The sequence below is a fragment of the Gobius niger genome (assembly GCF_951799975.1).
Source record: "Gobius niger genome assembly, chromosome: 2".
Lineage (NCBI taxonomy): Eukaryota > Metazoa > Chordata > Actinopteri > Gobiiformes > Gobiidae > Gobius > Gobius niger.
The window spans coordinates 30511154-30538842 of record NC_136853.1 but is presented as its reverse complement, the minus strand read 5'-3'; the positions used below and the strand labels follow the sequence as shown (position 1 = coordinate 30538842).

Sequence of the window (27689 nt, the reverse complement as noted above, 5' to 3'; positions counted from 1 at the left end):
ATGTCATCAGCTGACACACTGTCTTTTAAACGGTCCCCCTCTTCTCCCGTCCGTGGTCTCGAGTCTCTGTGGCCTGTTCTGCCTCCCATCTCGACAGTCGAAGGTAAGAATGTCACCCTGCTCAGCTTCATGCCTACTTCTATACACTTTGTTATACTGGGAGAGTAACAGAGTGACAGAAAATACAATTAAGGTTGGTAATTTATAATAATCTGTTTTTTAAAAAATGGTCTAGTTCAGAAATGCTGCAATGAGGCTCCAGACAAAAACACATTTTGATGAAAAGCTAGAACCATTTGATTCCCTGTTCAAAGCCTGGGGCCCCAACAATAGGACTTGGGATCCCTGCCTCGTGTGCTGTCTCTCAGAGGCGCGCTTACCCCATGCCTGTTCTTTTTGTGGGCTCAGAGGCAGACGTGCAGCCGATGGTCATAAATCTACACTGACTGCCGCTTACTGATGCCGGGAAACTACAATAGAATATCTTTGCCGCTTTCCTGCCGCTGCTAATTTACCATTCTGAGTGTGGATAAAGGACGAGGCCAGTGACATCTGACTCCTCTAGAAACTTTATGAAAGAAAGAAAACAATGAGGAGATTGTATAGGGATTTTCTCTTGTCTATCTGCTACAAGGGCCACATGCTGGATTGTGAGATCTTAAATCTTGTTTTTTAAGGCTATTCCAATGCATCAGGCAAGGCAACTTTATTTATACCGTGCATTACTGTACATATATACCTTGCTTTTTAGTATCACACTGATGAAATAACTTAAAAGCTTTAGTTATTTCAAACAAAGTTGCCACATCATACACTTTATGTATTTGTAATAAGTGTTACAATTAGACTGTCAACACCGATGCTGATCATTTTATATGGGTGAATGCATGTCAATCAATGTGCATTTGTAAAACCGGTTGATTTATATATTAATAATATATACATTAACATTATGTTACTTTAACTGGTTAATTAAACAATGTCATGTCACAAACAGAACCTAAACTAGAACGATATGTGGCTCAGTTCAATACTCAGAGAACAATGAAGTAAATCATCCTTTTGTGTTTATCATTGCTGCCCTATATTTTGCATATGGACATTTTCCCCTGGTATCGATACTTGAAAAGTAGCCGTTTCGATATATATTGATAGGGATGCAGCAGAGCCAATCCCCATTTCATCATTTGTGAGGTTATGGCTCAAGAACATTTGTCTACAATGACACAGCAAAGCCACCTAGTGTGGATTAAATGAGTAACTCTCTGGCTGAAAGGTTCTTCAAAACAACGTGAGCAGTGTAAAATAAAACCAGTTTGTTAAAAAAGAGGTTATTCTGGAAAAGGGCCTTAATTGTTGTGCGTCACTGGCGATAATAGTCAGTCTGAAAAACACAGGAGCAGAGCGGCAGGTTTCCAGCAACACCATGTCTGTCGTATTGCACTTTGCATTCTGGCTTCACTGGGTCACCTTCTTAGTTCCCGGGCCTCAATCCATCTGATTCTTCTCCCAATGGGCGACTCTCCTCTCCTGCCCTCCCATCTCCTGTGAGCATGACAGTATACATTTAGCCTTTTTGCATTAGAAAAAAAAAAGGGTATTTTCTCCAAGTGCTCTGTGCCAATTAGTAGCTCCTCCAATCATTGGTTTCGTCCATGAGGGGTAAATGTTCTCCGCGTATACGCTATAGCACTTTTCCACCTGCATTAGACACTACACTCACCCATTCACACTCTCCTTCATACACCAATGTATGCAGACACTGTAGGGAAGGTGGGTGAAGTGTCTTGACCTTCCGATCCCGTTCTGCCCTCTGTGACAGATGGTTTACCTTGCTGTCATTAAAAAACAGCAAGTTAAACCACACAGCAAAAGATAAATTCAGCTTCAAAATAAAAGCACTCAATAAATACATGCATATTTACTGTTACATATGTGTCGGTTAAATTAAAGTGTGAAAAACATTGCTGGGTAATTAATATTCTTCTGAAATGTTACACAAATCAGATAGAAAGAAACATTCAGTCAAAGTTATTTATTAAACCAAATATCTCGTGTATTGCATTGTATTGTTTTGTGCCACAATATGTGCTGGAAAATCTCATTTGTGTTCTGCTGCCTTATTATCGGATGTCTCTGAGAATGGTCTTTTCCTGTAATGCAGGGCTCTGTCCTGGCCTGCTGTGGCCTTTAGCTCCAGGCTCTGCAGCCAGGGAGACAGACCCACAGAGGAAGTTCTGTGCTGCTCTGAGTCTGACATATCAAATGCAGCGACCTCCCACCGTCACCCCTAACCTCCCTGAAAAACCGAGTCAGTGCAGCCCCGCTCAGCCCAGAGTGACAGCAGCAATATGCTTTCAAGTGTCAAGTCAAGTCTTTCCATTGTGCCTTTAAGTATAGCAGAGAGGCGCTCAAGTGCACATAAATGCATTGTGTTGTTCTTGTACTTGAGTGCATGAAATGTGCATTCATACATTTATTGTTGTTGGTGTGGCCAGAGACAATGCAACTGTGCTTTTCTCTGCATTTATAATCCCTTCTCTGGACCAAGCTTCATTTATATTTATGTCAAAAGCTTCAACAAGCTCCTTTCAGGATCATGACAAGACGCAGCAGTTAGAGAAACTGTGCCACTTGTTAATCCCCAGTTTTCCAAACTTGGCAAAGTAAAACTGTTGTTTGAGAGGGGAAAGATAACTAGTGATGACACCAGTGATAACACCCACAACTCAGGTCTCTAGCCATTTGTGCTGAGTGAGTTTGAACTGTTTCCATGGATTATTTACCTGGCCAGACTTAGTACCTGGACGTCCTATTATGGAGGACCAAAAGATGTAAGGTTCAAATCTAGAAAACTGAAATAAATAAACTGCTGAAATAACATAGCTCCAAATGATGCTGTTCAAAATAACTGTCATTTAACAACTACAATAACAATTGTTAAAAAGGTAAAAATTTGTTCTAATGGCTAATTTTGTGTCACAAAGCCAACTTAGAAGTTCATTAGAATGTTGATTTTATTCATCACTTCATTGCTTCCTTTTGTTCCATTTCTCTCTCTGCTTTAGAGTGGTGCACCACTGCAGCCTGTTGCTCCTCTGAGCTGAGCTGTCGTGAGTCTCAGGTCTTTGATGAACTGGATGCTATTGCTCCTTTATCAGCGTCCTCTCCCTCTTTGGACCAGCTCTCTGAGTCTTCATACTCCGCTTCCAAGGATACGGGTAATGCCTTTGTCACTAATGACAGTTTATTGCAATGTTTACTTATGCTATTAATTTGTAATTATCCATCAATGTTTTTTGCTTACATTCTGTCTCTGGTTTCTTTCACTGTGACTCGTGGCTGATTCCACAGTAAGGAATGGCTAAGCTCATTGTTTCAGCTGACATTTGCCAAACAATGGCAGCGGAAAAGTGTTGTGGGCCTGCCTTGGAGGTGTTTGAGGGAGCTACAGAAAGACATTTGCCACCTCCCTCGCTGTCACTAATCCCTGACAAGGTGTTTAACCTGATAGCTTGACCTTAGACTGAATCTGACCCTGCTGACCTCTGACCCAAGAGTGTGATGGAAATAGTGCTATAGCAACCACAACAGGGTGAGACAGACTCAGGATTAAGTTTCAAATATTTTTGTCTCAGATTAACATCAAATAATTTACATTTGTATAGTTGGAGGGTGATCAAAACCTCCAACCAGGAATCTGGCGTTAACGCAATTTGTCCGGACTCACTGAGCTGTCATATATAAATGTGTGTGGTCCAAAGGAAGCCATCTGATCTGAGCGGATGGTTCGTGGGGTTTATGACTTTTTAATCACTTATTAGCCAGTAGTTTCTTGTCTAATGGTAGAAAAATACCTTGGTCAATAGAAAGTTCTTGTAAATTCTTGTATCCCAGGGATTTCCTCACAAAGTCATTTTTCAGTGATGGGCGATATTCCCCTTCCTCTCTAAGGGATTGCTTTACCAATGCCACTACATCCTTGTACTACTTTTTTCACCTGGACAATGTTTTTAAACTTATGTTTTATCTGAAAAGTATGAGGGACTCTCAGTATCCGCAGAGGATCGCGTTGGATGAAAGGAGCACAGCAGCCCCACACCCAGCAGCGTAGGCTCAGGATTTGCATAGGCTCTGAGCCGCCCCATCACTGATCCGATTTTAATTGGGTGTGACCAGCAGAACTTTGGAGCCTTAGGGGGTCTATGCACTAGGAGAGAACTTTATTGGGACACTCAAAAGTACTTATAGACAACTGTCTGACTTAAAACAGAGAAAGTATGTGGGGAAACGTGTTGATCATTTAATAAATGGTAAAGCTAAGGGAAAGAGACACTTTTTATGACTGATTAGATGGAACATTATACATGAAGCCTGTTTTGTTCCTTTATGCATTCTGTACTGTGGTTATTGAGAGCAGGCATAAAACACAATTCATTCAGATCTTACTTGGCATTCCCCCATTTGGTGTGTTTGCTCACAGATGTCTCTCCAGGACTGGCAGCACTCACTGTTTGCTGTGACTCTGGAAATCTGGGCTCTCTGTCTCGTGTCCAGCTCCTTTTACTGAACCGGCAAGAGCCTCAAAGTCCATTCAGCTTGGATGAAGACCTGGACAACTATGCTGATATTGACATGAACAATGGTAATGGAGGCCATATGTTTACCCTTAATCACATTCTTAAAGGTGTAAAAAAAATAATAAGAAAATTAAAAAGTGTTTTTCATGGAAAATGTAAATGGTCTCAACTTATATAGAGCTTTTCCACCTACATTAGGCACTCAAAAGGTTTTACAATAAGGAACCAGTCACCCATTCATACACCAGTGTGCGCAGACACTGGGGGCAAGTTGGGTGAAGTGTTTTGCCCAAAGACACAACAACAGTGTATACCTTCAGGAGGCGAGATTCGAACCCCTGACCTTCCGATTTTGAAACGATCCGCTCTATCATCTGTGCCACTGTCGCCCCAAATGTATTTAGTTTAGTCATACTAAGAAAAACCCTTTTCACTGTCAGTTGCTTCGGTTGTGAATCAATTTGATTGGAGATGTATCCCATATCATTGATGGGAAATCTCAGAGGGAATCTCCAGCTCTGTCAAATCCTTCTGACAGTTTGAAACAGATCGTTTGATAAGCAACAACCGCCACTTTAATAGCAGGGAGGAGTCAAACAGGTGTGCAGTCGTGAGCAGCAGCACGCACTTCTGGTGTTACCCTTCACCTTTAAAAAGATCCATGATACCGACACTCTTGTGGGAAAACAACAAATATCCCCCAAAGGTGTGGCCGCCCAGACAACATGTTAACAGTGTATCACTTTGACTTTTTAGCAAAGATCAAACTGGCAGAGTATATCATTAACCTGGGAAAATCCTGCACTGATAGCTCAAGTCTTAGAAGTAAGCGAAATCCACAGCGACTGAGTCGGCCTATTAAAGATGCTAGAATATATTTACAAATGTTTCACACACAGGTAGGAGGTTGGAATTCCCCAAGTCAACAGAGCACCACACATTTATGATACCGAGACTATATTCATGCATTAAATAATGAACTCCAAACTTTATTTTCCCTTTTGAAAACGTGCATTGCATCTTTTGGACTCCAGAACAATGTTTGCACCTGGCACGCTTCTGTAGACAGGTGCTCCACTGGGGTTTATTGCTCCATTACTGACACTATTTGCTTTGAGATTAGGGCACATAATTGAAGGTAATACACAACATTAGTCATAACTGAGCACACAGAGCCAAATACAAAGAACCTATGAAAATGAGTGGCGGGGACTAACATTTATGTACATAAGAGAACCCTCTCTGCGTGCTCTGACTTTTGCGTGCGCACAATTGCTTCCTTTGGCTTTAAGCAACAATATGTTTGTCTTGTCAGGTGTTTGGAGGCCCCTCACAGCTGGCAGTGCCTCTGAAAAGTGCGGCTCTATAAGGAAAGCTCATCAAAACAAACCGGTAAGTGCCGCTAGCCCTTGTGTGGTTGTTTTTGCTCCGCCTCTGTTAAAATATTTGCAAAATGAAAACAAAAAAAAGCTTTGTAATAAGTAAACATTAGGCCTTTAGGAGTTCAACTACAATTGGACAATAACTCCAGACCTGGCACAGACAGCCTCCCGGCCATACAAAAGACCCCATTTACAAACTTGAGCCAACATGCATTTATAACTGTCGTTCCAGTAAGTCCGAACAAATTGTTGCTGATAATTGAGGCACAATATAACAGAGGGCACGCGGCGTGCAGCAGGTGTGTGGTTAATCAGTCATGGGCTCCAGGCGAAGGGGGGTCAGACTCGGAGCGTGTGCTGTTGTGTCACCACAGGGTAAATGCTCGAAACAGGGGGACTCTTTTGGAGGACTCATCAACACCAGGATCAGACAGGGGTTCGCGGGTGAGGGGTCAGAGGGTAACCAGGGTTTGAGCATGCTGTGGTCCTGTGGAATGGATGCAGGTGTTCTGAATAATCTACGATTAATCTCCTCTTTATGACAAATCAGAGAGAGAGAAAGTGTGTGTGTGTGGTGTGAAAAGCAATGCTATTGGTTGTTTTCAGGTTCTAGAAAGTGATGATGTCACAGGACCCAGTGGGGGGCAGGAGCCAGTTTTTCCTATTAACAGCACTACACTTTCACAAGTCATTCCTAAAAAGAACATTTATGAATTACAAAATGTATCATTAATATCAGTCACTGGGTCCATGATCTCTCTGTACACGACCAAAAATGTCCTCAAAAACAAAATAATTTTACCTCTATATCATATTATAGGCCTTCAGAACGCTGTAATGTCACCTGAAACCCAGCAATAAGCTCCCTTCAGTTATACCAAACCACAATGAGGAGCAGGAGTCACCCTTAAAGTGGTTTTAATGCTTTTGAAAAGGATACACATTTAGAAGGATAACATCAGTTGAATAACTATCATTTTATTTCAGTGAAGCAAAAATGTTAATGAAGAAATGTTTGGCAGAAAAGTTATTTGTTGACAGGAAGTGACATAGAAGAAGGTAAGTTTAAGTTATACTTTATTAATCTCGCTGGGCGACCTGTTGGAGCAGTGAGCTGCCAGCGTGGGCTGGCGCTCGGGGGACCCATCTCCATGATGTGGAGCCAGGCTGGTGGTCAGAAACACATGGCTGGAGGATTAACCTATTGCACATGTTTTTACTACTAGCCTATGCATATATATATGCTATCATATATATACATTCCATTGCAGTTTGACTCATTTCTCATTTACTTAACATGGTTGGCATGGCAACATAATATGAGGTGAGCATATTCAAAATGTACATATTTTGTTTGTGTGTTTGCTTTAGGATGACTTAGAAGATGGTTCTGGCTCCCCTTGTTCATGGATCATTGACCCAAGCCCTTCGTACAACATGTTGAAATCCTCCGACTCACAGTGCAACTTCGGCCTTGGTACTGAACATTACCCACTCATATCGTGCAGAATCAAGTTAACTGCTTGGTACACTGTGCCAACTTAAAGCAGCTTCCTCTTGAATTACTAAAACAATGAATAATCAGTCTTTCTTAGTCATTATGCTCTAATCCGCTAAAAGCTTACTCTTTCTGCTTTAATTTTACGATCCATTATTGTCTCTTCACTGTCAGCATAGTGTTTGGCGTTCCCTTGCCTCCGGTACACCTAAGCCCACTAATCCTTGCTTGGGCCAGCTGGTTGCCGTATCATCTTCACCTATGTGGCCGCTTGTGTACATTCATGACTGATGCTTCAGGTGCCGTTTACTGAACAAACCACTGGAAAAGTAGCAGGAAAGTCCTGTCACTACACAGACTTAGCATTTCATGTCACCTTCATTTGACCACATCTGTCACCGGTGGCTCATTTTTCCACTACCCGTCATAGCGTTATGGGGCTAATGGTCCGTTCTCTGCAGTATTCCCACAGACAGATGTCATCAATCACTTAGTTAAAAAAATAATAATACAGGGTGAAGCATGTTGGAATGTCATATTGTAGCGAGCTAGTTCCTTCTCAAGTCATACTCTACTCTACATAGTCTAAATCTACTTCCTAACTCTCCATAATAAGGATAACTGCATCTCAAAATTACGTTTGTGGAGCCTGTTTATCTTTTACACAATTCTCATTTGATTTGTGAGTAGCTGTAAACAACGGATACTATTTCCAAATAAAATACCATCTATAATGTATTAAAAATAAAGAAAAAGCGGGACAAACTACATATATTTTATGTTAACATGAAGTTTTTTATAAAAATGTACTCATAGTGGCACAACTCTTTTCTTTTTTTTACTCAAGTAAGAGTAAAGATACTTCGTTGCACACATGCTTTAAGTACAGCTTCTTCAAAAAAGTACTTGTGCTTGAGTAAATGTAGCTGAGGACCTGGTGATTCAGTGCAAATAGTTATGTGTTTTAAAGCAGAACTAAGTAACTTATTTACCTTAATAAATCCTTTGCTTAGTTCCTCTGTGGGTAATATTAATGGGATGATTGGGGGGGGGGGGGGGGGGGGGTCTTTCATCTCCCCCTGGTGTCTCTGGCCATAAAACCACACTTGCAACTTCGCTGCCTCCAGGTCGGAAGCGCAATACACACTAATATAATCACGAAGAAGAAGCTAACAGGCTAACGGGCAAAGCTAACTGCGGGCTAGCGCCACTTTAACAGTATTTACAGCCAAGTCTGAGTGAAAAAAAAATATGTCCATTGTGTAATTGGATGCACAATATCCCTCTCTCCCTGTCTTTTCTGTCAGTGTAGTATTTACTCTCAGGGACAATTAATGAGTAGCAAAAACGTAACATGCTACGACACCTGCATATGGCCTCTAGGGGCATGAGTTACTTAGTACTGCTTTAACGCTCGTCACACTAGTCTTGGCACATCTCAACAGTCGCAACAGGCCTGTCTCTGTGTTACGACTCTGTTATACCTCACTCTAAAGAAGACACCACTGAGAAAGTCGCCTTGTTCTTTTGGAGGCCAAAGGCATGGTCACTCTCGGGGGAGGAGTAGGTGGGGGGTCACCACCGCGGCACAGAGAGGTCAAACCTGAGGTCTGACCGGCTCTTAAAGATGGTCAGTGTGAAAAGGAGGGATTCAGTTACCCCGAGGTGTGAGGGTCCGACCTTCAGCGTGACTCCTCGTAATGGATGAAATGACCCTTATCAGCCTCCATATAAGGTCAGAGAGGATGAGCGGAGACCACACCTGCTTTAGGGACGATTGAGATATTCATTTGTATATCCTAATTTGGTGACTATTCAGAAGTTGTTACACTATGAAGAAATTGCCGTATGTTTCACAAGTCATATTGTTTAAAGCTATTGTAGCTAATAGTTGTTTACGTGCGTGTTGTGCTAAATTCCTGTCTGTCTTTCTCTGTATGTGTTTACGTTTTATGGGGGTTTCTAAGTAAGACGTAAATCAATAAGAAGCTAATCGTTTTCTGCATATCTCATAAAAACAAATCTTCATCCAGTTTTTCTCATCAACGATAGATTAATCCCCTCCATCCCTCATGCCGGTCATTGTGGTTTTTAGCATTCAGCTGTTACTGAAGATGTTAGTATACAAATGAATGTCGCTCTCTGCTGGGCCACAAAGAGCACTAATCTGAACTGACCCTTGTGGATTGTTGTGGCTGGACAGAGGAAGCTACAGCACAGATTATACCAGGGAAACATCGGGATGTTGCTAACAGAGATTAGTCGTGTACTGAGCAGGATCGTTTGGCCCCGGAGGACCACACACTGTCAGTGTTGCCATACCACTATTGTGTGTAAGTCAGCGCAGTGTGGAAGCAGTGGTCATTGTCTCCCAAATCCATCAAATCTCCTCAGTTTATCTCAGTTCCCCTAAAAAAAACAGAACTCAAGCTTTGATTGGCACTTGTCAAGGCTGGGATGACGTATCGGGAGAGCCTACAATAAAGGGGTCCTGAATGGGAAATCCCTTACCCATGAATAATGATTTGGTGCGGATTTTCCCTTTCATGCATCCTGCTTTATTCCCCTATTCTTTGGGGAGATAGAGAAGTAAAGGCTCTGGGTGGCATCTGTGAATAGGTCTGGTCCTCTGATTGTTTTGCCGATGCTCATCCCTTTCTCAAACACGCAAAAAAGGTGACAAGTCCGACCTTCTTGTGTCCGTCTGGTGTCCTACACGCTGAAGGCCACTGTGTGTTTGGGCAGTTCCTGCATCTGTATTTTATCCGGTGGCCCTTTTGTTAATCGGTGTAGAGATTTTATTTGGCCTCTAACAGCCAAATCCAGCTATCAGCACTGTTCAGACTCTGGGGTCACTATGGAAACCTGCTTTGTTTCCAGCCTGAAGTGACCAGTAATCAATGAATAACATTCACGGATTAAGCAGTGTTTGGACAATACAGAAAAGGGTTAGAAACAGCATACAGAATCAAAAAAATCTTAAATTCTGTCAATACAGTTTTGTTTTTTTTGTAGATAAGTGACTAAATGTGTTGGCCACATTTATTATCACTTTATTCTTAGTGAGGAACCCCATTTGTAAATGTATTACTTTGTTTATGTTTTTAAGGCCAATTAAATTAAAATCTATACTTCCTTTTACACAGGGCTTTGATTGATGTTACATATCAAAAAGCCTGAACACTTGATTTATATATTATTTTGGTGGAAAAGATGAATGGATGAATTCTAAAGATGAATTGTTGTGTGTGTTTTGGGGACATTAGGACTCGAGCCTCCATAGTCTGATGTGATTGTGTGCAGTGTGGTGGAAGACGGCTTGTCAAATGAGACATGGCTCCATCAATCGATGCTGCTGACATTTTAAAGCCTCCCACAAAATAGATGAAAACACGTTAACACATTTAGTCTGTTGTCTTCTCATAAGTTTTTCCTTAAAGCCAAGCTTTCATGAGTGAAGCTATGGAGAATTCTTATGAATTTTCAAAACAACTCATGTGGAGCTATCGTATCCATAACTAGACATAAGGGGACAAAATCTGTATGCAGCGGTGGGCGATTCAGGCAGTTTTCAGTTGTGACAAATTGCTCAAAGCCACATTGCACAACATTCCCAGTTATATGTTATATGTTATATGTTATATGTTATATGTTTCGTCACAACTTAATTGTCGTAAAACTCCAAACAATAGTCTGTAATCAAAAACATTTACCTAATGGTCGTCGAGACCCCAACGATACTTAAGATAAAGACTAGGATAAAAACACCTATGAAATAAAGTCTGTGTATTTGTGCTTTGTTCTATTTACTGAGTGAAATGTTACACAGTGCAACTTTAAGTTTGATTGAGGGAAGCGTTCCTTATTTTTTGTTGTTGTTTAGTTTATTTGTTTATTTGAGCAGTTGAAATTCTGCTCAAAAGGAGTGGGCCGAAGCAAAAGCTTATAAACGCCCACCCCCAAAATCATTACAATAAAAAATGTATATTACAACAATAGTACAAAAGAACAGTATGCACATGTATACACAATGTATACACAATGTTTTGAACAGACAGTGCAATGTGAAGCAAGACCATGAAAGAGAGTAATACTGATTAAAGGGTTCTGCTGTATAATCATTTGCAAGGCAAAGCATGAATATTTACGCTTTTTTTGGTTGGACATTTGTTTTTCAAAATAGTGGGACGCAAGCCCTAATAATGAGGCTGAATTCTCTTTTTCAGGATCTTCGGAGGATGAGGGGGTGATATTTTACACGCAGTCCAATTATTCGAGGTTAAATGAAGAGGATGTAGAAACATGTTCAACAGTGAAAAGAATTGAAGAAGACCGATTTAGGAGGAGGGAGGAGAGAAAAACGAAGGTGCTCAAAATGCTTTCCAAACTGCAGGACAGTTCACCTCACCGGCCAGCAAGCTGCAAAGGTCACTCCAATTTTGAAGACTGTAAGTTTAAACAATGTTTTACTTTGATAATGAGACATACACAAGCATTTACTGCATTTTAAAGAAGCTTTTAACTGCACACAATAACATTGTTGAAATAGTTGAGAAGGGTTTTTAATTCCACTCTAAGTTTAATGCCCGTTGATTACATATCATTCCTCTGTCAGTGCTCCACTGACGATGGGCACACAAACCATAGTCTATTTTTTTCCTCCGAACCTTAAGACTGACACTGCGCAATTGACTGATGCATATCTTTGCTCAATTTGTAGTGTGTATACGGTAATCCTGTATGAAAGTGAAAGGGCAGGTTTGTGCTGTAATTTGATAACGGAAATGAGAACAGACAGGACGGTACAGCGTTCGCTATTCTGCCTCATTTCACCTTATACAGAGTGAGTATGAGTTTAGTAAAAGCTCTTTTGGCGAACTGTTCTGTTCAGCCGATCAGCTAACACCAGAGTCTTTTGTAAAGCCTTTGTTTGTGTGGCTTTCCATAGGCCCACATTACATTAAGCATTTCTAGTTGAAATATAGGGTTGTTATTTTAACGCAGTGGCCTTAATGATGGGGAGACTGGGCAGGTGGACAGAGGCACAAAAGCTCTGACAGCCGTGTATCAGACCTTTTTGTGTGTAAATATTGTTCTCTATAAAGAAATATAGGAGTTGCTCATACTAGAGTGCAGGCAAAATCCGCAGACAAATTTGTTCTCTGCGGCTAAACCAACAGAACAGAAGATTGTTGATTTGTTTGTTTCTTTTTGCCACAAGGGCATGAGTTTCAGTGATGTGTCTTTGATACAGTATGTTCACAGAGAAGTCCATAACTATCAGATTTTTTTATTTTAATTTTTAACCTTTGGGGATGCACCAGTGAGCCATTTTTTGAGAGAGTGGCTTAATTTACATATCATTACCAGCTCGGAAATATACACACGCTGTATTGGCTCCATTGCAATCCAATAACGTTTGTAAAGGATATGAGCCTTTATTTATGAGCCATTATTTTAAAAAGTGTAAATGATAATCTTTAATTGGACATGGGTCTGAAATGTTCTGACCAAATTTAATGAAAACTCGGGGAGAAGATGTCAAAAGATCGAGAGGTACGATCTTGGTTCCGTGCCAATGTGATCGGCGTCCTGTAGACTTTAGGGCGGGGCCATATTATAATTTTTACGGGTCTTGATTCGGTCTATGTCCCTGCCCTGTTTCTTCTTTGTACGATGACATCTTTCCGGCCGGGGTCCCGTTGGCCCCATATAATCTGCCTGTTTCAGGGGGCTCCACAGAGCCATCTTTTATTATTTTTTCTTGCAGACCCAACCCAAAATTAAATCTCTCTGAGTGCTTAGTTTTGACGCTTGTTATTTACATATCAGTGAATTTTTGCTATGTGAATATTTGTGATTTCAGACTCCAGATGCGATTCCCTTGGGGTCTAATAATAATAATGTCAGTTTGAATAAAAGTAGACAGTAGCCACTAAACATGTGTTTCCAGATACACACAAAATCAGTAAACTTTGCCTTATTTTACGTAGCTTTAATCTGAGATCCTGATTTTACAGTCCAGTTATTTTACAGTTGTGCTTAAATGTTTACATACCCTGTCAGATTTTATTTTTTGGCCATTTTTGGGGGGGGGGGATTTGAATGATAACACATAAGCTTTTCTTCACTCTTAGTTTGTCCAGAACCTTCACTTTATTCTGCTGTAGCCAATGAGAGGTCGACATGGCCTTGTGCCTTGGATCGTTGTCATGTTGAAACGTCCAAGTGCGTCCCATCCGCAGCTTCCAGACTTTTCCTCCTTCCTATTCTTTAATAACATGCTGCATTCATCCTGTTATCTATTCTGACCAAGTTCCCTGAAGCTCACACATCCTCAAAACATCAGTGATCCTCCTCTGTGTTTCACTGTAGGAGTGGTGCCCCGTTCATCAAAGGCCTTGTTGACTCCACCAAATGTACCGTTTATGACAAAAAGTCCCATTTCATTCATCATTCCAAATGACATTTTGAGGCTTGTCTCTGTGCTGTTTGGCATATTGCAAGTAGATACATTTGCAAAGTAATGGTTTTCTTCTGGTGACTTGGTTTCAACAGAATCCTGTGTTAGAGTTTGAACGCTGCTGGTTGATACTCTGAGTACATTGGATATGTTTTTTCGTAACTCTTTGCCATTTTATACAGTTCAACTACCTTTTCTTGCAGATCGTCTGACAATTGTTTTTCTTTGCTCATGACTCAGAAACCACTGGATGAAAGATGCAAGGGTCTGTCAGGACCCCAAAACTCACTGACCTTTTATACAAACACACAATAATTACAAACAGGTCACATGTGAGGATGCTTACCTTTAGTAGCCATTCAAACCCATTTGTGTCCACTTGGGTGCATCAGGCCAAGATCACCAGGGAATGTAAACTTCTGATCAGGGTCACTTTGGTACTTTCTTTAATATTCTCTGAAAATGTTTTTTTTTAAAAATCCTAAATTCTGCCAGGGTACGTAAACTTTTGAGCACAACTGTATATTGTAAAACAATCATGTCTGTATGTACATTATATCTTTAATCAGGCATCACATACAATACTAAATGTAATTTACTGCATTGGATGCTGATCTCAATGCAGCAGCGTTAATTGCCCTTGTCTATGTCTCCAACAGTCAGCAAACCTATGGTTATTGTTAAGGAGCTGACCTTCTGTAGAAGTCATCTGGGTCAAAGTTCACCCGTGAGTGAGCAGCCTTGTATTCATGTACAACTTGATTAGTGGACAGCCTCACTCAGTCTATCTGTATGTCTTCTTTTGACACAGGTACACTGTGTATTGTAATATCAAGTGGCCCTGCAGACTAAAATGTAAAAGCTAATTAGGAAAAAAAAGTTTGCGTGTATGTGGTCTGTTGAAGTGTGCTGAGGAAAACTCATCACTCATTGTTTAGCCGTTATTATTCCGGAGGTCAGTCTGTTTGAGTGTGCTCTCTTGTTCCATGTTGCTCCTCATTAGGTGCTGAAAACGACGAACATGTCATAATTGGTCTCGTTTTGTCCAACACTGGCCAAAAGACTCAGAATGGAGAAGCCCCTCCCCCATACACAGCTTTCTATAACTTCATGTACTCATCTAGCCATTCAACTCTGTGACCCTCTATGGTTTTCATCAGTCACAGCCAATGTTCCCAATCAATAGCCTCATTATAAGTTAGTAAAATGCCTGGCCTTTGAATCTGCCTCATACCACAATATATGGCCCTCAATGTGATTATATTTATGTAATAAAATAAAACAGGACTTTTACTGAATTACTTATTACAGTGTGGCACTATTTCACTCTTTTTTCATAAAGGCTGCCATCCCATTACTCTTTTCCAAATGCCATAATAAATGGATGTGCATGTTTGGTCCACACATCAAAAGGAGTGGGCAGAGCCTCAGAAAAACAAACAAAGACACACGCAGTGGCTGCCCTCCTGCCTCTGGCTGCTTCGCTCAAACTGTCTCTGGCCTCACCACAAACCACAACACATGCTTTCTGAGCTCACGCAGCGTGCCATAAACACACCCAAACAACCTCTAAACTCAGAATCATCTGCTGTTTGCAATACCAGATCAGCAGAGATAACCTCACAAAGCCAAATCATCTACTATTATTGCCCTCCGGTCCTTGACTTTGTGCCATTAATAAGGCCATTGTGCAGGTTGTTCTCTGTTTGGACAAAGTATAATAGACTCTTTGACAGATTTACTTTGCTCTCTCCCCTGTTCTCGTGCTGTTTTCCCTCCTGAATACAGTGGGTACACTGCATACAGCCGTGCATCAATAGGTGAGCTGTTTGTTTGCCCTGTCATTGTGGACTGATTGTAAACACATAGAAGGATTCAACACCGGAGACTGAACAAACACACGTTATATAAAGGGACTCTAATATGTGGATGCTACGTGCATCTTCAAACACCTTACCCCTGCTGTATAGTACTACTGTACAATACTACAAGCAGTTGTTTTTGTCTTAACTGTATTTGTTTGTTTTTTATTCCAATACAAAAAATAATCAACCATATAAACTGATTTATAAATAATAAATTTCAAAATAATGCATTCATTTTGTCCAAAGTGAGAACTATTTGTGAGGTGCTCTCAATACAAATCATTTGCAGTAGATATTCATGATATGGACATATACATTTATACATGGTCTCTCTAACTCAACAATAGCTCTATACAGTAAAGTTACAGGTCGCCACAGCGTGACAAGGACCAGCAGTTTGCTCTAAATCCACTGTCTCATACATTGGCTCAGTGTGGGCTATGTTTCCTTGTCTTTCTCCTGCTGCTAAAAAGGGGGTCATCAATTCTGTGCTGTTCAATATGACCTTTGTTAAAGGAATTATGGGACACCGTCCAGTGTTGAGGATGAGCAGAAACAAAAAGTCTGTGATTAAGCGGGAAACATGAGTGTAACAAAAGATGTCTATATGGGTTGACCTGGCAATATTCTGGTTTCATTTCCGAGCTTTGCTCAGTTGTTATTTTAAAGAAAGACGTACCATGTGCTGCGTTAAACATTTACATTTTATTTGCTATTTTGACTAATGTATTTTTTGTACTTACTGTAGGTATTCTTTTGACATCAAGACTGTCTGCAGAGGGAGGTATTAATCATACACAGGGGACTAAGAATATTTGTCAGAAAGGCAGAGTGTTTTTCATCTGTCAGCTGCAGACATGGAAAATGACATCCAAGTGTGGGTTAAATGAGTTGTGACCTGGCTGTTTACAGCCTGCCACCAGTGCCCAAGTCTTGACTCTACAAAAGAAAGGGAACAAAACTGGAAAACAAACTCTGTTGAAAGAGTGAACCTCCCTGCTCATCATCATCATCATGGCCCTATTCTTCCTCTCTCAATTGCAACTGAATCGCCTTGGTCTCATTACAGATTATGGCCTAAGCAAAATCACTCTCCCCTTTCTCTTGCCTTTCTACAAACAGGCCTGGTCTTGATTAACATTTTCTGCTAGGCTTCACTCTAAAGGCTCAACCTGTGCGCTTTAAAGGCATGGTGACAAAAAGCCATCAAGCGCTGGAGTGGAATCAGATAAGGCTATCAGGCAGGAGGCTTTACTGCCTGGGCTTTGTGCTTCGGCTCTGCCCGCCTTTGCTTCCTCCCTCGATCTCTCACTCCACTGCACCTATTGTCCAGTAGACGGGGTGCTCCCTTCAGTCTCAGACCCATGGCCTCCTCTGAGACTGTCTAAGCAGAATGGAGAATCCCTTCCTTGTCCTGTTTAGCATCAGCAGTTATTCTCAATACAGTGAGATGCCTATGTCAGCCAATTATACATGTAGCTTTGCATAGAGTATCTTAAAGGAGAATGTATTTAGGTATGGCATATGCATGTAGTTACATATATTTTCTGTTCTTGGATGCACTGTAGACTAGAGGGTTTGCGGAAAATGATAATTTGTTTTTTTTTATCTAATACAGATTTTGTCTCCTATTAAATCCTATACATTTGACTCTGTGTGGAAAGCGTTTAGACTTAATACTGATTTCTATCTTAAACTTAGACAAACTTGATCCATGGAGGCGTTTGTGTTGTTCATCTGACGTACTTTACATCAACATGCAGGCCCAGAATATACACATTCTATACATTTTTAATTCTATACAATTTAATTATTTACCCTACAACTGGACTGCTGATAAAGATTAGCCCAAGGCTAACTCTGGTACAATATATGTATATAGCCAGAATGACCGGACACTTGTCCAGCTGTACTGCTGCCTGCTGCAGGTGCCATCCTTGATCCTCAACTTGTGCTTATGGAGATTTTCACCCTCGGCTGCTGGGCTGTTCACTTTAGAAAGTTGCTCTGTGCGATTCACGATGGATAAATGTAAATATCCATGTCCTCAGAGAACAGCCCATATCCCAGTTCAAGCAGAGATTTGTGCTCTCAGTTGGGACTAAACGCTTGTATAGATATTTGCAAACAGATGTGCAAAGCCTCACATGTTTTTGATCAATGCTTCAACAAGTCTAGATTTGAATGTAATATTTTGCATGTGAAAGATGAGGCCACAGAATGGCTGGTTTTGATTAGGCATAAGCTGATAAATGGCAGATACAAGCAGCCCCCTGCTATTGCAGAGAAACCCCAGAGGTCCAGGGCTGTAGGTCCGAAATAAACTCTTTTGCTCTTCTTTCTTCTCCGCTCCAATGAATGGATCTATTATTCAGACGACTCATTCTCTAAATTGAAGTGGCAGCAGCTTAAAAGCCCCCATTTTTGGGAGCCCCCCTGATCCTACCCTTTCTGAATTAGCTTAATGAAATATTCATGGAGGTGCTTCGCTAAACTTGTCTTGTGTAATCATCTTTGAATTTGGATTAGAAATGTTCATATTTTTAACCAATGTATTCATGATATAAAATGTGAAACTGACATTTTATGTCTTTCACATCATTATTAGCCTTGAGCTACTTGTCCCGTGTTCTACAGTGTCAACAGGCAGTATGGATGTCAGAAACAATTTGTATTTGTGAAGATGAAAATCATTGCTTTTTTTCTGTGCAGTTGACTTTTTGGCCAAATACTGCATTTTCAATCAGGAGAAACTGGCTGAATACAAACAAGCTTTTGAAGAAGTGAGTATGTGATCACTTTTATTTCCCCTCTCAATTTATTCCAACACTATTTGTGTTGTTATTGTTCAACGCACATTTTAGGAGGACACTGATGGGGATGGCTACATCTCTTGTCTTCAAGTTCTCTGTGCCTTGAAAAGCATCATTCCTCCAGAGCTGCTTTCTGAAGAGGAAGAGATCTATGTCTACAGGGTTTGTTTTTTACATCCTTTACCCTTTGCTTTACAAACAGACAAGTCATGTACAAGAATGGCTTCATATGTTTCAGATTCTGGAGATGGTGGACTTCAGGGTGACCGATGGGCTTGTGGACCTCAGGCTGTTTGCAGTCATTGCCAGTCTTGCCCAAAAGATTGCCACCATGGAGTGAGTGACCACAGCACATGAATCCTCTTAATCAATTCACTGTCCTGCTTTTTCCATTGTGCAGACTTCCAATTATTGCTCTGATTGTCTGCAGCCCTTTATCCCAATGTCAGTCATGCCCAGTGTGAGTGCCCATATGCTGCAGATTCCCACACACAGAGCTTTTTCATGCCTGAGGGTTTATGGTTCTCCGGAGGTCTGTGAGGGTCAAGGCGCGCTCCTTTTGCACTGGCCCCAGAGTGAGAGCTCCCTCTCAGTCAGGACAGAGTCGGGTCATGGGTCCGTAGATTTACGGCCACTTCTTTGTGTTGTGCTTTAGACTGAATGAAGCTGAACAGGCATAGTTTCTGCTCTGTATGAAGCCAATTATATTAATGATCATGAATGTTGATATTAAACCTCGAACAAAAGCTTTATGATTCAAATTAAAGCCAAAAGAAGTCATGCCCCCTTTTTCTCAAGACAATAGCATCCTTTTGTCTTCTCTGCCAACTCAACTAGATTGATCCTCTTACCTGTCAATCCTGTTGTCTATAATCCAAGATTAGAAATGAGCCCCACAGTAGTTATACAATCAGCCTTTCAGATCATGTAAGACTTTTAAATCAAGTCACTCAGTTCCACACGGACTTCATGTTCCTTGTGTTTTCGCTCACAACAGTACAGCCCACTCACTTTATGAACTTTATTTAAAAATGACCTCTTCTTCTCAACGCTGTTTTGGTCTCAGACTTGGCTCATCTGTCCCTTACGCCTGCCGCATGAGCACCTGACTTTTTCTGCATAAACATTTCCTACTGCTTCAGAATCAGAAAGGATTTCATTGCCATTTTCAGTTAGCCTGGTAAACCACACCCACCTCTTTTCTGCACGAAAGAAGGTGGGTCTGGAGATACACGGTAAACAAGTGACGGCGGCTGAGGCCTGTTAGAGAATTAACAATGGTGTTCGAGAGGATTGATGAAGAATCGGCAGCAGTCTGGATGTCTTGGATGTCGAGACATTGCACTAGTCCTACCATTCAAGTCTGTCTATGCTTCCACAGAAAAGGGATAAATCATACTGACATGCAAGAAAAACATTCAGTGGCTGAGAGTGGGCGCCTGAGCACCACAGTCAAGGCTATGACAGAGATAGTACGACTGTACAGCTTGACCCAGTATGATAAATTGCGATTTAATGTTATCCTCTAACAAGGCCGAACCAATCATGTTGTCACAGAAAATTGACAAGGTTACGTCACTCACTGTTTTACTATGTTGTAGTTCAATCACCAGTGACACGCACAGAAGTTATTAGCCAAAACTAATCATGGATGAAGTAGTCAAGGGTTTTTCCTCCGCGCCCTGGTTTATATTAAGTTCATATTTTGTGAATTGGACTGATCGGTTTGTTTCACTGACAATCAGTGCACGTTGGGCCCGCCCAGTTCACACTGCTCCAATTGAAATGTATCAGATCTATACAACAGAGTAAAAAACGTTTGCTACAATATTACATTTCCAAAATTTAAATGGGCTGATTTAATTAAATTGTATTGTTGGTATGTGTCAACCAATCAATCAAATTTTATTTGTATAGCACCAAACAACAGCCAGAAGGTGCCCAGGGCACTTTCCAGGATAAAAACAAGAATCACAATAGACATCAATAAATACACACACACACACACACATAAAAACAGCAGTCAAGTCAGTGGCTATGTATCGAATGCTTTTCTGAAGATGTTTCGATGCTGTAACGGAAGTGCATTCCACAGCTTTGGGCTTTGGGCCTTGGGCGGCAAATGACCGGCCTCAATACTTTTTGTATTTGAACTTGGGAGTGACGAGGGAGGTGTGGTCAGAGGAGCGCAGAGTTCTGGTTGGTACGTGTGTTATTATTGTTCACTTAATTGTTTCTATTCTCATTTCGTTCCCATGAGTCCATCCATCCATCCATTTTCTTCTGCTTTATCCGGGGCCGGGTCGCGGGGGCAGCAGTCTCAGCAGAGATGCCCAGACCTCCCGATCCACGCACACCTCCACCAGCTGTTCTGGGGGGACCCCGGGCCAGCTAGGAGACATAGTCCCACCTGCGTGTCTTGGGCCTTCCACAGGGCCTTGTCCCAATAGGACATGCCTGGCGACCAGGAAGCATCCGAAACAGATGCCCTAGCCTCAGCTGGCTCCTTTCGACATGAAGGCGCCCAGCCACCCTGCGAAGGAAGCTCATTTCGGCCGCTTGTATCCGCGATCTTGTCCTTCTGGTTATTACACAAATCTCATGACCATAGGTGAGAGTGGGAACATAAATCGATCGGTAAATCGAGAGCTTTGCCCCCCGACTCAGCTCCCTCTTCACCACGACAGTCCGATACAGCGACCGCATCACTGCTGACCCCGCACCGATCCGTCTATCGATCTCACGCTCCATCCGTCCCTCAGTCGTAAACAAGACCTCGAGATACTTAACTCCTCCACTTGAGGCAAGGACTCCCCTACCGACCTGTAGAGGGGAAGCCACCTTTTTCCAATGGAGAATGAGTTCCCATGAGTTCCCATGAGTGTTGTCAATAAATGTTAATTGATTGATTGGCACTCCATAATGACCTTCCATTGCTATGCAGATGACACACAAATACCACTGAGATCAAACGACCCTGGAAACCTATACTGTGTTGCTTTAACAACGTGAACACTTGGATGGCGCAGAACTTATTATAACTCAACGCCTCCAAATCTGAAGTAATTGCTCATATTCACAGTCACCTCAGCCCCCTGTTCAACAATATCACAAAACCACGCTAAAAAAGCCCCCCCGATGCTGCTTTATGCAAAAACATCCTCACTTCTTCAGATCTCCACAAAGTTACCAATGCCCTAATTTTCTCCAGATTTGACTAGTGCAACTCCCTCCACGGACAAATAAACTCTCGCCACTTTTCAAACTCATTTGCACCAAGTTACATTTCAGAACTTTGCATCGTCTATTATCTGAGTTGTAAAAAATGCACACCACATGTATCTAGGTCAGTAAATGTTTGCATCCTTCCATTGCATCAATATTGTATTCTGGTGGTGTAACAGTCTGAAAGCCGCTCCAATTTTGGGCATTTCGTGAGGAGTCGCCTGTTTTGGCCTCAGCAGGGTGCCTCAGGAGTTCTGACAAAGAAAATGGGTTAGGCTGCGGTTATCTTCCTCGCTGTTCATGACCAGTGTCTGCCCTGTGTTTATGCCCTCAGCACACCAGCATTTGGACTCTTTTACTGCAAACCAAGTGCAATTAATGATCATTAGCTGCTCTGTCTCCTTGCATACCCATCAAGCCCCTGCTCACATTATGGTTGGCAGACAAGGGCCAATGACAGTACAGGACCACTCAGGCGTACGTTGCACTCAATGGCCTAGCGCTTCTCCATTCTTTGCACTAACAGGTCATTCAGCCCACTGTGAGGAGGGGCTCATTAACACTGGGCGCTCGTTATAGAAGAAACGAAGATGCCTATGCCACACACTGGATGAGAGCGCTGTGTCCCCGTCCAATTATCTAAGTGGACCTAGTTTTATTGGGTTAGCAGTGGGCACACCACAGCAGAGTGTGCCCTGGTTGTTTTTCCCCACCCTCCTCATCTAATGAACACGGCTCATCCTGCCTCTCCGTTCCCGCACCCCCAAATCAGTGCAGCTTTATCCGTTACTCTGGCGGGATATGTCTGTGTACCCATGCATTGTTTAGCCACTGTGAGCAACCACAATAGACTCAGAACACTTTACCATCATACTGCTGGAGATACATGATTGCATGGGATAAACCCGCCAAAAATCACCCGCCCAGTTCCAAGGTCTCTTTCAGAATTTGTTTTGGAGGAATGAAAAAGTTCTAGTTTTCTGGTTTCATATTATTATGTTTATTAATGTATGTATCTTCTTTTTCAGTGAGTTTATGCGCTCCCTAATCAGCAGTATAGACTTTCGTTCTCTGGAAGTAAAGCTCTTCAAGGCAAAGGTACTAATATATTTGTATATATTACAAATGTTATACGCAAAATCGTTCTTATTTTACACAATGCACTCCATGCTCCTATTTATTTCTGTGTAATTGTCAAAAACAAACACTGGGGAAGGCTATGAAGACCAATTCTAAAGTATGCTTTGTGCATCTAGCTTTTTATGTCAACCACTCAACCCTTGTTCATTGAAATCAGGGAAGTGAGCCAGTGAGAAAAAAAAGAGGTTGCTTTTCCCTTTTCATAGATTAGCATGGTCCTAATCTCATTAAAGTGCCCAGCAGTGTACATGCCGTCCACTCCGCCCAGGCCTGTAATCAGCCTCAGACATAGCACATTTTAGATTGACTCATTCTGGGCCTCCACCTGGATCCTTACGAAAAGGTTTGTGAAGTGAACCCCTGGACAGGTAGGCAGACTGTGTAATTATAGAGCTGTTAGAGATAGGGTTGTTAACAGGAGAGCGGCGGGGAGAAAAGGCGGATTGCCTGAGGGATTATTTCCTCCCCCAACAATTATTACCTCGACTGACTGCATTAACTGTGCAAACAGGTGCACTCACACAAGGCCACAAACAGACCCATGTAATCCGAGTCTGATTTTGTGGCACACGCAGCATCCTCACTGACATTTGTGTACACCCATATCTACAAAAACACTAATCCACTGGATGTTGTGTGTGTGTTTTCATACAGAAGCTGTTCCTTTGCCTCCTGGAGGAGCAGACAAGTGACGGGATGCCCCAACAAAAATATATCAGTCCAGAACAACTGATTCTAGAGCTGAAGGCCGGGGGCATCTGTCTAGAGCAGGAGGCTGCCATCAGAATGGAGCTGCAGCACATTCCCCCTTTAGATCTGCTGGACTTTCTAGCCCATTTGCCTCTGTTTATGCTCATACACAGGTCTGTCATTGCCAACCCTTTAGATGATTTCAGCCACTTATGACACTAAATATCCCCACAACTATCCTGCATCTCTGAACCGAAACTGCAGCTCTGGCGCGTATATTACTCATAAATGTCTGACATTCTTTGACTCAGAAAGTACAGCTGAAGAGCTGTCTATGGTCCTGAAATGACTTCACTGTACTGCACTGTGACATGTGAAACACTCAACCTTTTACAGCATGAATAACTGTTGTCTGTCAACGAGAAGGAAATTGTCATATTTTACCAATTAGATGTACATGTTGACAATAGAGATCTATACAGACAAATTATATTTAATTAAATTCTCAGAGTTCAAGTTCAACTCTTTGTTTTGCTTCAGCTTTGCTAATCGGATAAGGCTATAGGACTATTCCATGGTTTGTGCTCTATAGAGGATATGCACATCTGTTGTTTTCATTCCAAACAAAACTCACAACATTCCAGACTCAATGTGAAAACAAATAATAAAAACTACTCAATGACAGTCATTAAATGTATTATTTATTTGGTTGGGACATTGTATGTTAATGTTAATTTTGCTTTATTTGCTTTTGCCTCAATAGAAGGAGCTCTAATGGGCTCTGACAGGCAGCCAAAAAAAAGAAAGTTACTAAGCCCTAGGGCACAAAACAAATCGGCTCACTTGTTGATTTTGCAGCGGAAATGGAATCAAAAAGCTATAATGGTGATTTAGAAAAGTGCCACGGAGTTCAATGTGCTCAATTTAATCGGGCCTTTTGTTGAAAACAAAATAGTTTTGCTAAAGGCAATCGAAAGGCTTTTAGCTTAGGTTTCTCGTAGGCCTCAAGATTTACTATCAATCTAATTGTTAGGCCAACTCGGCCTAATGCCCTATAAAAAAGCATTGGCTATTGCATCTGGCTGTATGATTATTTTCATTTCAGAAAATATGTAGGCCTAATCTGAAATACATCGACAAAATCGGCCTAATGTGGCCATTGTGCCGGCGCTGTAGTGAAGGCACACGCCATCTGCCATTGCGCCTGTCTGAACCCGCACTGCCCCATTCACTCATTAGAGCAGACACGCGCCTGACGGTGGCCGCCTCAGACCTGTCAAACTTAGTTTTGAGGATTGCTAGCCAGCATGAGCTATGTTATATTATGCCACATATTTGGTTTGGTTTGTTTTCAAACAGGAATAAGACGACAATAATAGTTTATAACAAAAGCTTTATTTTTGTGCAGTTAAGAAAATATGGATTCAACTTCATGTGACCCTTTGAGCCTAATGCAAAGAAGACCGTTTAGAAGCTGACAGTAGCCTGTAAAATACAAAGTATGGCCAAAACTTCTGTTTGGACAATAGCTGCATATTTTTGATCATGATACTTCATGACATCATATTATTAAACATTGGTTTTCTATTAAATAAGACACATTGGCGTTAGAATAAATTGTAGAGTCTCAAACCCCTTTTGGAAATCTCGAACATAAGAGCGAGAGAATAATGTTAACATAGGCAGGAGGTGAAGAACAACTGCGCAATATATGGATAAATTATTTACAAAAGTAGTACAAAACGTCAATAAATCTCTATATACATACAAAAATATTTTAATATATTTTTAAAAAATAATAATATACTGTATAAATCCGTGACTTGGAAGCATTTTATGTGGAGAGGGTTGTTTTAGGATGTGATTGGTTTTTAGCATAGAACAGCAACATGTCAAATGTCTATGTCATGCAAAAGAGCACGCTTTGGGGTTTTGTCAGTCAGTCCTGAAAGTCCCACTCTGTTAGGGCTCGAGATCCATTAATCCTTTGGCGCTGATCTCTGCTCTTATGTCTTCATAATGCAAGACTGTAAGGAGAACTCGGTATGCCACCAAATACAGGCTTCTTGATGTTCGGGACTGAAAGCTTCCCAGAAATCATGATACACTTACAATAAAATCGACTTGCTGTCGTTGTTAAACATAAGACACATTGCAGTTTTTACTCGGTCCTATTCAGGAACGCAGAGTCATCAGAGCCACTAGATTCAGAAGCTCACCAGAAGCTCAGAACCAGTTGGTAAAGTCCAGAAGTTCCTGCTCCTCTGGGCTAAGGGGGTCGTAAGAGCCCTCATCTGATGAATAAGAAGACACAGGAGAACCGGTCATAGAGTTCATTTCAGCGGAATATCCTTGTGACATTGTGGGCGACATCACACCGGACTGAAAGGCAGCGCTCACTGCGTCGTGTTCATCCAGCAGTTGTTGCAGTGCTCGAATATACTCTACTGCAGACCGTAGCGTTTCAACTTTGCTCATTTTCTTATTGGCCGCACCGTTGGGCACATGCTCGCGCAGCGTGGCAAACCCGTTGTTGACCAGTTTGACTCTGTTGCGCTCTCGCTCGTTCCTGCGCGCGACAGCGTGCGGCTGTTGCTGTGGAAGCGTGAAGCCAAAACCCGCGAAATTCAGTCTCCGTTTGCAGCGCAGCAGCTCCGGAGAGGATGAGCGCTGCCTCTTTGGCGGCTTGGATGCGGACTTGGCGCATGTCTGGCTGATGTCAGTGTTTCTTAATTGGATGCTTTGGGTCGTGGTCGAAAAGAAGCACATGGGCGGCATCAGCTGCTGCTGGCTCTTGTTTAGTTCCATCTTGGCAGCAAACTCCATCCCGATCACGTTATGCCGTCTCTGGGGCGGTGCGTCTCGCTCGTGCCTTTCACGTGGTGGTCTCTTCAGGAGGGTTGTTTTTAGTGGGCAGTGCTCTCCCCTCGCACGCTCCTCAAAGCAGCTCTGGGACACTCATAAGATGCCAATGCTTTTCAATCGGCCTGGCCTGTCCGTTAGCCACGCCCAATGGTCGCGTGGATCCACCTTGGGCTCCTGCCGTTCAGTCGGGAGCACGACGGGCGCGTGCCACTTAAGCACTAAACAAACAGTGCTGCTGACTTTTATCTGACTGGGCTAAAGAAGCGAGAAGGCTACAGACTGAGCCCTTGTTATTATTGGCCTGGTATAAAACTCAGTTTAAAGCTTATTCCTATTTCAGGAATGTGTGCAAATGTCATTTTACAAACATCTGTCAAAGAGTGGATAACAGTTAGGCTGTGGGCCAGGGGTCTGCAACCCGCGTCCCGTTTCCCGTTTCATACCTAAAGAAATTCTCAAAGAGCAGCAAGAGTATTTAACAAACAACAAAGTACATGATATCTTTATTAATACATAGATAAATGGATGAATTAAAAGTATCTGATTGTAGGCTAGAAGGAAATCTGGGGGGTCCTTGGAAAAGTTGAAGAAAGCATTTATAAAAGCCTCCATTCTGACTCAAAAGTAGCCTATAGTTCATCACTTATAGGCCAACTAAATATAGCTACGTTATGGGTTTATTTTTTCCATCAAAGCTCAAAGGAGCTGCAACAGGGCCTGGCTCTTGAGATAGTGGTTGCCTTTACCCCTGGGCCTGGCCTAGGCTTATACTACCTATATCGACATCATGCATCCTGATGAAGTAGGCTACGCGCCTTAGCGAGGGGTGGACTTTTTCCACTCTAATTTAAGCAGATCATCGCACATGCGGAACAGGGACGAAAATATGCGCAGGGGCCCCGAATCTGCCTGAGCAGGCTTTTGTGTGTGATTTGATACAGCCGATATAGTTACAGCAGCGTCGGCGCGCTGTGTTCTCCCCATTATGTTGTCCCATTCAAACGTGTTGCATTTCAAATAGGTCTTTCAAATTGGAACTTTTCCCAATCAAGCAGTGCTTTAGTTGCCTACTGCCTACCTGTGTATGCGTTATTAGACTGCTGTGATAATATAAATGTAGACTAATATCCTGCAATGAACCGCGCGGGCACAACAGGTGCAGCAAGCG

At 42.0% G+C, this 27689-nt stretch overlaps 2 protein-coding genes across 2 annotated transcripts; one reads left to right on the top strand and one right to left on the bottom strand.

Moving 5' to 3' along the window:
* LOC306959345 (uncharacterized protein) lies at window positions 1–24112 on the top strand (the record flags this gene model as incomplete). Its single annotated transcript, XM_079551433.1, has 11 exons — window positions 1–103; window positions 3069–3221; window positions 4484–4645; window positions 5896–5972; window positions 7334–7439; window positions 11687–11908; window positions 18501–18571; window positions 18653–18763; window positions 18840–18937; window positions 22855–22924; window positions 23621–24112. 11 exons carry the CDS (start codon window positions 1–3, stop codon window positions 23870–23872), a joined length of 1425 nt encoding a protein of 474 aa, XP_079407559.1. The 3' UTR covers window positions 23873–24112.
* Window positions 24113–25855: 1743 nt separating this feature from the next.
* On the bottom strand, window positions 25856–26850 carry ascl1a (achaete-scute family bHLH transcription factor 1a). Its single transcript, XM_079580792.1, has one exon. It carries the CDS (start codon window positions 26480–26482, stop codon window positions 25883–25885), a length of 600 nt encoding a protein of 199 aa, XP_079436918.1. The 5' UTR covers window positions 26483–26850; the 3' UTR covers window positions 25856–25882.
* Between the last annotated feature and the right edge of the window lie 839 nt (window positions 26851–27689).

Bases quoted from the DNA above. Each gene is read 5' to 3' on its own strand.
- ascl1a (XM_079580792.1), bottom strand. From the start codon at position 26,482: ATGGAGTTTGCTGCCAAGATGGAACTAAACAAGAGCCAGCAGCAGCTG.